General features: G+C 41.7%; 1 protein-coding gene across 1 annotated transcript in view; it reads right to left on the bottom strand.

Annotated features, from left to right (window-relative positions):
* Positions 1-15,300, bottom strand: part of LARS2 (leucyl-tRNA synthetase 2, mitochondrial) — a 242,795-nt gene that overhangs the window by 117,760 nt on the left and 109,735 nt on the right. Inside the window, 2 exon segments of the mRNA XM_030203605.1 lie at positions 3,332-3,430; positions 12,044-12,327. Coding sequence (XP_030059465.1) covers positions 3,332-3,430; positions 12,044-12,327 — 383 coding nt within the window.

The raw sequence follows: 15,300 nt of genomic DNA, 5'->3' as shown, positions 1-15,300 counted from the left end.
AAACTTAATGCAGAAAAAGCACAATGTCTTATACTCTCATCACAACATAACACAAGCAAATTCACCACTATAACCACACCAAACTTTTCCCTTCCCGTTTCAGACACCCTGAAAATTCTTGGAGTTACCATTGATCGAAATCTCACATTTGAAAGCCAAGTGAAGAATACAACAAGGAAGATGTTCCATTCAATGTGGAAACTTAAAAGAGTGCTAAGTCATCTAGACTACCGCAATACACTCTATGGTGGCTGTAAAGAGCAAATCATCAAAAAACTTCAAACAGCCCAAAACACTGCAGCCAGACTCATATTTGGAAAAACAAAATACGAAAGTGCCAAACCCTTAAGAGAAAAGCTACACTGGCTCCCACTTAAAGAACGTATTACATTTAAAGGTCTGCACTCTGGTCATAAAATCATTCATGGAGACGCCCCGGCCTAAATGTCAGACCTTATTGACTTGCCACCCAGAAATGCTAAAAGATCAGCATGCACATTCCTGAATCTTCAGTTTCCTAGTTGTAAAGGACTAAAATACAGATTAACACATGCGTCCAGTTTTTCTTACATCAGCGCGCAGCTGTGGAATGCATTGCCACCTGACCTGAAAACAATTTATGACCTAATCAACTTTCATAAATCACTGAAGACTTACCTCTTCAACAAGGCATACCACAATGATCCATAATAGGAACTGTAACGCATCTTACTTACCTGATATTCTGAATGTTTTCTTTATATATCTGATTGCTTAATTCTATTATGTTATCCATGTTCTTTATGTAATACTGATTGTATCTTTTAATCTGGAATGGTGAATGCCACGACGGAACATTGTAAGCCACATTGAGCCTGCAAATAGGTGGGAAAATGTGGGATACAAATGCAACAAATAAATAAAGTTAGCGTGCCCACCAACCTGATTGCTTGCAGGATCTCCATTTTTTGTGCATAATTTAATAGTTTGAAAATTACAATTTGTGGCCTGGTTTTCCTCGGGCGTTGCGGTCCCACCCAATGTGCTCTTTCAATCTTAATGGGCCCCTCCGTTGATTTTAGGCCCAACGCCTTAGGCAACCACAACTCCAAAAAGCATCTTAAGTCTGTCTCCCTGATCGATTTTGGGATCCCTACTAGCCTTAGATTGTTGCGTCTGGCGCGATTTTCCAGGTCTTTTACTTTAGATTCCAGATGCTCCAAGTTTTTAAGTAACTCTTTATATGCGGCCTCATGTTGTAGGATTTTATCTTCTACTTCTGAAAGCCATTGCTGGTATTCGGAAAGGTCAGTCCTCAAACTTCCCAACGTGTCATCTATTTTTTCCAACTTATCTGCGATGCGCTGCAATTTCTGGTCGACCGAAGACTCTATCAGCGCTGAGACTTCTGCCGCGATCTCAGCCGCCCATGCTGAGCTTACTGTGGGAGCTTCTGCAGAGCCACCCTCTGCCATCTTTGCTTCTCCAGCACGTCCCCATGCTCCGTCTTTCTGATGGGTCTTTGTCGCCATAGAGGCTCTGGTAAGCACGTTTCCAAGCACTTTCCTCCGCAGGTATACTTTTCTTGCTGTCTTCACTGCAGAAACGGAATTTACAACAATCTGCAGGGCCCTTGAGGTCAGATTTTAAAACGGGGGCCACGGAGATCTCTCTTGCGGCTTCCTCCTGCTAGCCTAGCATCACGTGACCCCGATGGGTATGGTTCTTATGTGCACCGTGCGAGTGCTAACTTTCCATGGCCACCTCACAGTGCAGGGAACCGGGGAAAAGTGCTGCTGGAAAGGACCTGGGCTTTACAGTTGGACTGATCACCAAACAGAGGCTTGCTTGCTAAATGCAGATGCTGCCGATTGTGGCCAGAGCCGCTGAGAAGGGGGGGGGGGGGGCAGGAGGTGGCAAAATTCCCCTGCCGGGGTCTCTCTCTCTCTCCTGACGAGACCAGAGTGATCGCGTCCCGACAGAAGCAGGAGAGAGAAAACTCAGGCGCCATGGCTGGGCCCCTCTTGGAGGATGGGGAGGACCCAGAGGAGCAGACACTGCAGGTCTTCCTCCAGTGCTGCTCTTCTGCCCAGCTGAGTGGCTGCTTTTGCTCTCAGACGTGCATGCTCGGTTTTGAAACTGAGCATTCCCTGAGAGAAAAAGCAGCCGCAGGGGCAGGCAATCAGCAGAACAGCAGTGCTGGAGGAAGACGCCTTCTGCTGGCAAGGTATTTCGATTGCAGCAGCAATCTTGGGGGGGGGGGGGGGGGGGGGGGTACAGCGGCAACAATTGTGTGTGTGTTGTGGGGGGGGGGGGGGGGGGGGGGCCCGGTTCAGTCTCTCGGCAGCCCTGAGGCCTTCCATCTACTTTGAGTTTTGGTAGACTGTAGGAGGTCTGTGTTACTTTTCCATTTGCCAATCCATTTATTATTATTATCCATGTAGTTGAGCCTTCCTCTCTCTCTCTCTCTCTCTGCTCTTTATCCTTTCTATCTTGTAAGAGTATTCTGCTTTTTCTTATGTCCTACAAACAGAAATTGCCTTCTCTTTATTACTTTTAAAAGAGACCTCAGAATTGTTACCATTATAACTTTTCCTCACTTGTCTTTTTTGTAACCAAAATGTTCTTTGCCTCCTCCTAATATACATTTCAATATGGGATATAAGTGAAGAAAAATAAGTATCCTATCTTAAAATTTTTCTCTGTTTACTATTCTCTTTATCAGGTATGGGAGAGACTGTTTTGCAAAAATTAGAACCTACTCAAAATTGTAGCTTTGAGTTTTGGAATTTGGAAAATACTGTGAATTTTTCCCCTTTTAGTTCCAATTTCCCTTTGTAGTGCAAAGGGCTGAAAGCAGGAGCTGGACAGACCTAGAGAGTTGCTTCAGCCAACAGAAGAAATCTTATCACTGCTCTTTTCTACTCACAGCTTTATTATAAGCAGGTGGGGTCAGTCAAGCTAAGCTCTCTATTGAGAGTGAAGCCTCTCTTGACTTGGTTTCAGTTACTTGACAGATGTGCCAAGGGGAACAGGCCTCTTTAAAAAACACAAAAAAAATGTATCTATGCTCAAAAAGCCACAAGACCAACAGCCAAGAAAATCTGGAGCATGTGGCCCGAGGAGCAGGGAGCAAACCTAAGTCTCCCACATTCCAGTGTCCAATGCCACTAACGGGCCATCAGGTTGTCTCAACAAAAGAGAAATTAAAATTTTTAAAAACTACTAGTGTTCTTTACAAAAGAGGCATAACTCCCACCCCCATAAATATTCTTTATGATAAACAACTAAAGTAGACTAGAAAGTTCCGCTGTCTCGTGAAGGAGGGAGGGAAACCTAACCGTGATCTTACCTTTGCGAGTTCTGGGGATCAGTGTATCGCAAATAGTACCAGGCTGAATCCACAAATGTATCCATTGTGTCCGTCTCTCTTTTTGCAGCACCTTGGCACCTGAGGAACATATATGTTTCATTAACAGTAACTTAAACAAATAAACAAATATTCCTTAAACTCAAGTCAAATTACTTCTCCCGCTGTAATAAATAAATAAATAAATAAATAAATAACACATTAAAAAAAAAAATTTAACCCTGATAATCTCTTTTTTTTTTTTTTTGGGTGGGTGGGGGGGGGGGGGGGGACTACATAGTTCCAGCTACCATGAGTAAGTCATGAACTGTTTGCATTTTATATAGAAAATATGTTTCATTTTTTGTCTCTGGTCCAGCCACTTAGAGGCATAAAGTATCTGTACATTTTGTGCGTGAGAATCATGAGCAATTCTAGTGTTAATGTACATTAGTAAACCTGGTCCTTAGATCAGTGCTTCTCTACCTGATCCTGGAGGCCCCCCTCCAATCAGTTAGGTTTTCAGGATTACAACAATGAATATGTATGAAATCTGAATACAATGGGCTCTCCAATATATGCAAATTTATCTTATGCATATTCATTATGGTAACCCTGAAAACCCAACTCACTATCCAGCTTATTTTTGAAAGAGATCGCCGGCCATCTTCCGACATAAATCGAGAGATGGCCGGTGATCTCCTGAACCCAGCCAAATTGGTATAATTGAAAGCTGTTGCGGAGCCTGCGAAACTTCAAGGCAGAGAGTACAGAAAGCGGGGCGGGGGCGGGGCTACGAGATAGCCGGCTTCGCCCAATAATGGAAAAAAGATGGCCAGTTGCAGTTGGTCCATTTATTTAGGACCAAGTGGCAAAAAAGTGCCCCAATTGACCAGATGACCACCGGAGGGAATTGGGGATGACCTCCCCTTACTCCCCCAGTGGTCACCAAACCCCTCCCACCCAAAAAAAAAAAATTTGTTGCCAGCCTCTATGCCAGCCTGAAATGTCATACCCAGCTCCCTGACAGCAGTATGCAGGTCCCTGGAGCACTTTAAGTGGGTGCAGTGCACTTCAGTCAGGTGGACCCAGGCCCATATCCCCCCCTACCTGTTACACTTGTGGTGGTATATGTTGAGCCCTCCAAACCCCCCCAAAACCCACTGTACCTACATGTAGGTGCCCCCCTTCACCCCTTAGGGCTATGGTAGTGGTCTAGAGTTGTAGGGAAGGGGTTTTGGGGGGGGGATTTGGGGGCTCAGCACACAAGGAAAGGGAGGTATGCACCTGGGAGCAATTTTTGAAGTCCACTGCAGTGCCCCCTTGGGTCCCCAGTTGGTGTCCTGGCATGTCAGGGGGGGCCAGTGTACTACAAATGCTGGCTCATCCCACGACCAAAAGGCTTGCATTTTGCTGGGTTTGAGATGGCCGGGCTCGGTTTCCATTATGGCCAAAAAAACGACCTAAATGTTGAGATTTAGCCGGCGCCAACCGTATTATCGAAGGAAAAGATGGCCGGCCATCTTTTTTCGAAAATAAGGTTGGCTCCGCCCATTTACGGAGCCGGCCCCGGAGATGGCTGGCACCGTTCGATTATGTCCCTCCACGTGAGCCTCTGGAAGAAGCAAGGCCATAAGACTGTAAGCCAATATGGGACAGGGAAATACTCTCTGTATGTGAAAAAGGTGTGAGCTAAAGTCATATAAATGAATTGGTTCTTTGGATATTATTTTGCTCATGTCATCCAACAGGAAGATTAGTTAATCATATTTTTCATCCCTGGATGCCATGGGACTATATTAATGTTAAATCTCCACTTTCTCTTTAGTATTTAGAGATCAAGCACACAAGTTGTTCTCCATATTTTAACTAAGCTAGTTTTTTGTTTTAGCATGAAAAAACTGTGTTTAAACACTGATTTCTTTTCACCAGATTGTCACCTGTATGTTATTGTCAATATATCAATATAATTCTTATTGACTGTAGTTTTCCCATCACAGGTTCATCACGATGTACAGATAATAAAATATACATAATGCAGATTTACAACAAATACAATAAAATATACAATCTACATGAATAATTAACTGCGATCAATATGGTTACAACCTACAAAACAAAAAGGTTTTTAACCTTTTACTGAAATTTTAAATAATTTTTTCTGTCCTAACATGATGGGGAAAGGAATTCCAAGTTCCCAAGTTTATTAACGGGCTTGACATACTGCTCAAGAGAAGTCTATCAGAGCGGTTTACAATATAAATTCAACAATTATCAACAGAAACAGAAAGGAACGCAATAAAAATAAGTAAAAGGGAACAGAGATAGGAGAACAAGAAATCCAAGAGGGATAGGTCTTGTACAGGAGAGAGAAGAAGAGGGAGAACACATACCACTAAGGGGCTACACCCATAGCTGAAAATATAGTCTTAGTCACACTAAGAAATCACAAGTTTCTAAAAGAAGAAGGACGGAGAATGAGTTTATTACGTAAGTGAGAAGAAAATCTATATAATGGAAGAGAAACGATATTTATCAGAAGTTCAATCATACAAAATCTGATAAAACAAACAAGCAACTTTAAACAAAGTTTGTTCACTTACTGACAACCATTGCAATTCAGTGATGTAACCAGATACATTAGTAAACTTATTGAGTCTAAAAATCAGTCAAGTCGCTGTGTTTTGTATAAGTTGAAGCTTCCTTAAGTACTTAAGAGGCAAACCCAAATACAGTGCATTACAATAGTCCAAATGGGGAAGAATTAACATTTGGACTAGAAAGGCAAATGTATCAAGATTGAAAAACGATCTTATGAGCCACAACTGTCTTAAACTAAAAAAAACCCAGCTACACGGTTAGCGTATCTGGGTTTAAAAAAGGTTTGGACAAATTTCTGGAGGAAATGTTCAAAGTCAACTATTGAAACAGATATGGGAAGCAACTGCTTGCCCTGGGATTTGTAGTATGGGTTATACAAAGTCTTTCCCCATTGAGAGGGGCACGAGCCAAGGCTGCCCTCTGTCTCTGATGCTGCTGTTTGCCTTGTCTATTGAGCCTTTTGCTCAGCGGATCCATTCTTTGGTTGACTTTAAAGGGTATTCGGAAAGGCCTACCCCAAGGATCCAACATAAGTCCCTATATTACTACTACTACTACTTGACATTTCTAAAGCGCTACTAGGGTTACGCAGCGCTGTACAATTTAATATAGAAGGACAGTCCCTGCTCAAAGGACTGTATTCTGCAACACAGCAAATTAATGGACCGTATTGACCACTTTTACCCTTTCACCTTTTGCCCTTTATACCCTTTTTTGATCCCCCTGTCCTCTACACTATGTTATTTGTATAGTTACCGGATTGGCGATTGCCTTTACGGTTTGACGTTAGCCACATTGAGCCTGCAAATTGGTGGGAAAATGTGGGGTACAAATGTGTTAAATAAATAAATAATAGTGGGCTCTAAGGAACACACATTGGTTTTGTTTGCCGATGACATTTATGTGAAATCTCTGAGGTTGATATTCCCATATTGATCCAGGAACTAGATTTGTATGGCATACAAGTCTTTTATGTGATTCATCAATTTCTTGGCCTTTACCCCAAAAAGACACTCTCTCGATGGGCATGTCAGCAAGATTTTCCAGTATGACAAGGCTAAGGGCCAATGCCTGTATCATGAGAGTCTACTGGCACAGATACCTATATTTCAATCTTTTTATTGATGGTGAAACACATAAACAACAATTATCATCGTATCTCTGCCAGAAACAAGAAAATGCAAATATTCCAATACGTTTAACAGGGTAGAGAACATCAACCATCCTCGAGAAGCTTTGTTTTCTCCCCAAGTCCCACCCTTCCAGTCTCCCCCCTCCCTTCATGTGCACTGTCCCTCTCCCCAACCACAAACAACAAACATCACTGAGTGCCATCGGGAATAGCCACGTCTAGCATGTAGTAATGCAAAACGATATGAATGGCACAGATACCTATAATGGAAGTTCTCAATGCCATCTCAAAAACAATATGGCTAGACTTGATGTGTTTTTCCTTTTTCCCTTGCTCAGTAGTATCATAAGTTCATTACATTTCTCTTGAGGAAGAAACTCTGACAAGCCTACCTTTTCAAAATTATTTTAAATATATTGGCCTATAAAGAGCTGGTAAGAAGCTATGCAGGAAGTGAACATGGCATTCTGGTAAATTTTACACTCATGATCATTTAGGGTACGAAGATTTACTCCTAGATAACCCTTCACAGAGGGTACTGAGAAGTTGCGTTTCATCCACTCTAACTTCTTCAGACTGGATTCAACTATCACTGACTAGTACAGTACCCACTGTTCCTCAATTTAGAATGGAAACTTGCAGCTGGTTAGTGGAAGAGGAAACACTGCTTAGCGGATGTTCCAAATGCTGGAGTTTGTTTGCAAAGAGACTCAAGATTTTGACAGGACATGAGATTATTTGGGGCAGGTGGGTTGGCACTTCAGTTAACAGGGTAGGACTTCAGTTGGGGAAAGATATTGGTGGGGGAGAGGAAGGATAGGTGAAAGGAAATAGTGATTTCACTGGCTTTCTTGTCAGGATAGTGTTCAGCTTGTTAGAGTTAGTGTTCTTTGGAATTGGTGATTTTTTTGAAAACTCAATAAAAGTTTCAATTAAAAAAATGTTATTAGTGGGCATCATCAGTGCTTCCTTGGCGAGGAGGGGAGAGGGCAAGAAATTGGAGAATTCCAGCATTTCATCCTTATCTCTACCTCTTTCTCAAACTTAAACTGAACAGTCTCAGCCATTTCCCTGACAGAATTGGTGAATGAGAGGTCTTTGATGGAAACAGACACTCCCATTTTCTGGGGAGCACAGAATCTGAGGGGTGGCCAATGGATTCTTCCTGATCAGCGTAGTCTGATTTACAGATGGTGTCTCAGAATTGCTCAGACTATTTCAGAAAAGTGCTCTGCAGGAGAGGTCCAAGTTCAACATTGGCTAACAGAAACTTAGTGAGGTTTCTTCTTGTTAGGCTGATACAGACTTGTACCTTGATAACTCTTTCTCCTCCGATGCATTAGAAGTGGACACTGGAGTGACTGGTATCAATACAGGCATTCTGATGCCCCAGCATTGATTCCATGCTCCCAGGTACTATTATGGACTCCAAGATCAGCATCTCTTAGATCTTCCTGCCCAGTTCCTCAACAAAGATAGCTGAAGCCATCCTCCTCAACCACTTGAGCTGTATCAGTGGTTGAACCTAGGCAATGAGGGTTGCTGCGTACCCTGAAATATAGAGGTTAAGTAGTTCTCTTTGCAGGGATGGCAGCTGTCTCAACATCCTTGCTTCCAGCATTGTGAAATAAGAACCACTGAGGTTGATGCTTTCTTGTCTTTGGCTTTGGGATTCTTCAAAGTTAGTGCCAAAGCAGCTGAATTCTCTGTATGCATCAGGCAGTATTTCAACAATGATCTACCTCCACCAATGCTTGACATCAAGGAGTACTGATGTTTCCTCAGTGTTGATGCATTCCCAGCTTTTATGATCTTGGTGTTGTCAAAAAGAACAAGCCCAGTACAATACATATGAACATGGACTGCTTTTGACCACCTCACTCATCATTCCAATCTTTTGAATATGTTAAAAAGCACAGTCCCAATACAGATAGTTTATTTTCATTTGCTAGACCTCTCCAGCTGCTAAAACAGTACAGATTGGTGTACAGGCTAAACAAAATTGAAACAGGAAAGGAACTCCAATTAAAAATAAAGATCATCATTGATGGGTAACTGGTCTCAAGGTGGGTTGAGCCTCCCCAATATGAGACTTTATAACATTGCATGTCTCTTACGTCACATTTGAGATTGGCTCTACTCCTCCAGTTATTTTACGCCTCTTGCTTTCGAATTAGCATATTTCGCCCCATATACCTTGTTATCTTTATTGCACGTGGAGAGGTCTTTGATTCCTAGTCATCTTAGAAACAGTGTGCTCTTGGGCTCTCTCAGGGAAGTATGGCTGTTTTTGGTGAAAGGGTTAGGGGGGGAATCACAAGTCACTGCTACCTATAAGAGGTAATCCTGCTTTTCCTCCAGGCTTGGATAATCTGGTGTTTATTCATTGGGAGCAGTTGGGACTGAGAACCTTGGAGCATGTCTTAGATACGGAGGGAGGATTGAAATCTCTGGATCAATTAAAAGGTCAAGAACATATTAGATGGGGGGACACTTTTGCATACTGTCAGGTTAAGCATTACATTTGGTCTTTCGAGTGGGGGGGGGGGGGGGGGGGGGGGGGGCGTCCCATAGTGGGGACAAGCTTCGAGAGTTTTTCGAGACAGTCGCAGACGGTGCCCCCATGGTATCTGGTGTTCGTAAGGCTTTATGGCAGTTTTGGAAATTTAAAGGGGTGGAAGCAATTAAACATAAATGGGAGCAGGATGTGGGGGAGAATTTAGCTTCTTGGGATTTTTTGTCTTCTATTAAGAATATCCCTCGCCTCACTTGTAGTGCTAGTTATAGGGAGTGCTCTTTTCGTGTTTATTACAGAGCTTACTTGTCCCAACTTCAGCTATTCTGGGCAGGAGGCATTCAATCGCCAATCTGTTTAATGTGTAAATTAACAGACAACACCTTTTTTCATGCGTTTTGGGGATGTGTGGAGATAAGGTGATTTTGGCGCCGGAATACTGACTACCTGACGTTCATTTTTTTCATGCAGAATAGCTGGTTCCCCACTTCAGTTAGTGTTGGATTGCCCTGGGAACTTTCAGGGCCCCTCGGCGGAGAGTAAGTTGTTTCTTAAGTTGTGTTTATTGGCGAGAAAGTGTATTTTGCAGTCCTGAACCTCTGAATCCCTGCCTGAATTTTGGCATTGGTGTAATATGGTACACCTTTTATTATCTTGGGAGGCGATGGAAGTAAAGGGCTCTTTTAAACGTAAATCCCAGTTTTAGAAAATTTGGAATCCCTATTTGGCCTCTCTGTCACCACGAGGCAGAAGTCTTACTTTGAATCTGTTGTGAATGAATTGTCAGCTCGACTATAGAGGGGAGGGGGGGGATTGGGTCTCGAGTTGGTTTTAGTTGCCTTTCGTCCATTGTTCTGGGAGGTCATAAGAATCCAGACCTCCTGGGGCATGGATGGGGGGAGGTGTGCAGTGTGGGGGGGGGGGGGGGGGGAAGATTCTCACAGTTGGGGTGGGTTAGTTTTCAATAAGTTTTTATTGTTAATTTACCTTTTGGGTTATTGGCCAGTTCAGTCTGGCTATATTACTATTAAGGTTTAATGCGGAAGGCTGTGACTATACCACCTAGGGGCAGGGATGGGGGCGGGGGGGAGAGAGAGGTTGGGTGGAGAGGAGAGAAAAATGTTAAATCTTTGATAATGGCTCTTGTTCTTATAAAGAAAGTTTTGATACTCAATTTATGATATGTTGAATTAGTTGATATTGTTTAACATGCTGGATTATCAATAAAAATTGTTGAAACTAAAAATAAAGATCATCATTCACACCATACAGTTTAGACAAGCAAGGAGAATAATAAAGGAAGGTCTCTAGCTGATGAAGCTCATGTCATCTAATCAGTCTGACCCACAGAATGCCTGACTAAAAAGTTTTTAAAGGAAGATTCAATACGAAGGGGAAGCGGGAGATTGTTCTATATATGTGGTGATAGATGCACTTGGATGACCACAAAGGTCCCAGTGTCTGTCAGCTGGAACACTTAGGAATATTGTGTTTGGCTTCAAGACACACAGAGTAATTCTATAAAATATGCCCTTTATGCTGATTACACACATAAATCACGTGTGTGTAAATGCCAAAATTCTGCCTAATCACTACTCTGAAAATACACACCTATTTTACATAAGCATTATTTTATAGGTAGGCGTACATATAGGCAGAGTTGGGGCAGTATTACACATGTACTTTACAGAATACTATATGTTATCACATGTCACTGGAACTTAGGTGCTTATACTTACACCAACTCTATGGCTTGCGTAAGTGCTCACACCTGAATTATAGGCATCTATTTTTGCTGTTATGCAGTATTCTATAAAGAAAAGTAGGCACCTATGTTCCTTTATAGAATAGGCTCCTACTAGGCATCCTTTTGGTGCTTAATTATAGGTGCACTATTATAGAATTATCTCTATTATATACAATTTGTGGGTTTTTATGACATTGTCTTGCCGTACCTCCCAAACCTTCCAAAGTTGATGGGACTCTTCTGTTTATGGGGCATCAGTAGCAAAACAGCTGATGCAAAATTAAATGGCTTGATGGTAAAAATTTTGACTGATGCTGCTCAATGCTCCAGTATAGCAAGATGATCATGGATGCAAAAATGTTAAGGAAACTAAAAATAACAAAGGAAAATCCTACTTTTCTAAGTGGGAGAGGAGCAAAACAGAGGTGGCCCTGCTGCAAAAAAGAGAACTTTAAACACAATTTATTTACTTACTAAAATCCTGTGGAAAATGTATGCCATTGGGCAATGAACAAAGACTAGAACTACTGAATTGATCCTGTGCAACAACACAGATATCGGAAGCCTTGCAAGTGTACCACTCTACAAAGCTTTTAGAGCTCTGTTTACACTTTGTCAACCTGGGTGTGATTGGATAGCTCCCTTATATGTGAGGACCGCTATCCTGCTTGTCCTCAGAACAAGATGTGTTTCAATTTACGCAGATATATCATTTCTTACCTGGGACAACTGCAGTTTATCCACTCTGAGACAGCAGCTAAAGGGGAGTACCCCTTCCCCGTGATAGCAGTGACACTGGGCAGTACCACAGGCAGATGGTCCAGGGGAACTGGAACTGTGCCACAAGAGGGACAGTGAATTATGGGAATAGGTGTGCCCCAGTACCGCTGTCGTGAGATCAGCCAATCTCTTAGTTTAACACTTGTTAGGTTGCCACCAATGCCTTTATTTCTTGCCATTTGGGTTATGGCATTAAAAGCATTTTCTCTGGTCATTCCAGTGTACTGAAGATGAAAAAAAAACAAAACACATAACCATCAATCACTACTATTGCAAATAATACTGAGATTTCCATCAATACTAGGACTTAAGTAATTCTACCTGCAATGTTGTTACTGTGTCTTCAAGGACATCAGAAATCTAAATTCAGGCCTAATATCTTTTTATTTTACAAATTTTTCAATGAAAATGTAATAAACAAATCTTGTTACTAAAACCAGAAGTACCAATATAGGATGGAGTAAACCACACAAAGGAAACACATATATGCACAAAACATTCCCCATGTCACGCAGGACAAAATAATGAGAGAGAATAAGAACTTAAGGAAAATTTAGCCCACAGGAATAAACTGACTAGCAGACATTAACACCTGCTTACAACAATAATAATAATAAAAATTAGCATTGTTTTAAGGTGTAGATGATATTACAGCATTGATGTCCAAAGAAACAACTGAAGAATTAGAATATATACTTGTTAGGCTGCGTTTTAACACATTTATACGGAAAGTTGAGAGGGTGGTGGATGCCTGGAATTCCTCCAGGGGGAGGTGGTGGATTCAAAAACTAACAGAATTCAAAAATATGTGAGATAAACACAAAGGATCGCTATATGGAAAAAGGGTGAAATCAAAAAACTTATTGGTGCTTTGACCAAAATGATAAAGGGGATGGAAATCCTCTCATATGAGGAAAGGCTAAAGAGGTTAGGACTCTTCAGCTTGGAAAAGAGGCAGCTGAGGGGGGATATGATTGAGGTCTAGAATGGGTAAAAGTGAATTGATTCTCCACTCTTTCAAAAAGTACAAAGTCCAGGGGACACTCAAAATTATATGGAAATACTTTTAAAACAACTAGGGAGAAATATTTTTTCACTCAAAGAACAGTTAAGCTCTAGAACTTGCTGCTGGAGGATGTGGCAACAGCGGTTAGTATACCTGGGTTTAAAAAAGGTTTGGACAAGTTCCTGGAGGAAAATCCATAGTCTGTTATTGAGATGGACATGGGGGAAGCCACTGCTTGCCATGGGATTGGTAGCATGGAACGTTGATACTAATTGGGTTTCTGCCAGGTACTTGTGACCTGGATTGCCCACTGTTGAAGCAAATACTGGGCTAGATGGACCATTGGTCTGACCCAGTATGGCTATTCTTACGTTCCTATGTTCTTAGATGGCAACTCCAGTAGATGGGAAGGCCAGTGCTAGGCAGACTTCTAGGGTCTGTATCCTAAATATGGCAAAACAGGGCAAACATCTGTAGTCTGTGTACTGATTATAGAAAGAGAGATCTGGATCGGCTGGAGTGGGCTTTGACAGCAATTCTAGCAGTTGGGAAGTAAGAACACTGCTGGGCAGACTTCTATGGTCTGTGACCCAAAAACAGCAAGGAACGCTCAAGAACAAATAATTTTTATTTTATATCACATTCATACCATATGCTATGAGTTTAATAAATTATTTTATTTTTATTTATTTATTTATTGGATGTATTAACCACCTTTATGAACAAATTCACCCATGTCTGTGTACAGCAGGTGCAGTTTAACATAAAACTTACAATTTTGTTAACAGCATAATAGTAAAATGACCAAATTTAACCACAAATACAATAAATGAAGTAAACTTGGAAACAGCAAATTGAGACCTAATAATAGGACTAACATGAAACAATATCAGAAATATACACATTAACAGCATTGCAGGACAACCATATAACAGAAGCAAGATAAATGTCAGTACTATACAAACGATACCACAAGAAGAACATTCAAATAACAATTCAGCTCGAAACCTTGGGGTCATCTTTGACTCTTCTCTCTCCTTCTCTGCTCATATCCAGCAGACCGCCAAGACCTGTCGTTTCTTTCTTTACAACATCCGTAAAATCCGCCCCTTTCTTTCCGAGCACTCTACCAAAACCCTCATCCACACCTTTGTCACCTCTCGTTTAGACTACTGCAATCTGCTTCTTGCTGGCCTCCCACTTAGTCACCTCTCCCCTCTCCAGTCGGTTCAAAACTCTGCTGCCCGTCTCATCTTCCGCCAGGGTCGCTTTACTCATACTACCCCTCTCCTCAAGACCCTTCACTGGCTCCCTATCCGTTTTCGCATCCTGTTCAAACTTCTTCTACTAACCTATAAATGTATTCACTCTGCTGCTCCCCAGTATCTCTCCACACTCGTCCTTCCCTACACCCCTTCCCGTGCACTCCGCTCCATGGATAAATCCTTCTTATCTGTTCCCTTCTCCACTACTGCCAACTCCAGACTTCGCGCCTTCTGTCTCGCAGCACCCTACGCCTGGAATAAGCTTCCTGAGCCCCTACGTCTTGCCCCATCCTTGGCCACCTTTAAATCTAGACTGAAAGCCCACCTCTTTAACATTGCTTTTGACTCATAACCACTTGTAACCACTCGCCTCCACCTACCCTCCTCTCTTCCTTCCCGTTCACATTAATTGATTTGATTTGCTTACTTTATTTATTTTTTGTCTATTAGATTGTAAGCTCTTTGAGCAGGGACTGTCTTTCTTCTATGTTTGTGCAGCGCTGCGTATGCCTTGTAGCGCTATAGAAATGCTAAATAGTAGTAGTAGTAGTAGTAGTAAATAACATTGATATAATACAATGTCAGCATACTACCAATGAAACACCTATTAAGCACACATTAGAACGTTCAAATGAAAAATATGATGCTAATGCTGGTCCTACAATACAGCTTACTAGTAGCTGAGGGGCCAAGTACAGATATATAGATGGGGGCAAGATGGGTGTTTGAAATAATATAAATCTCCAGAAATTCAATCTATATAATACAGAACTTCTATATTTTATTATATATTGTTACTCAGAGTACTTATATTTTTGAATTTAAACAGATAAAGACTGAAGAATTTTAAAATATTTGTGTAGATTTCCCCTAGAAGTAACCCTAGGAAAAAGCCAAGAAGCCCCTAAAAAGCCACCAATACTAGC

The sequence above is a fragment of the Microcaecilia unicolor genome, chromosome 1 (assembly GCF_901765095.1).
Source record: "Microcaecilia unicolor chromosome 1, aMicUni1.1, whole genome shotgun sequence".
Taxonomy (NCBI): domain Eukaryota; kingdom Metazoa; phylum Chordata; class Amphibia; order Gymnophiona; family Siphonopidae; genus Microcaecilia; species Microcaecilia unicolor.
This window is presented reverse-complemented; position numbering and strand designations above follow the sequence as displayed.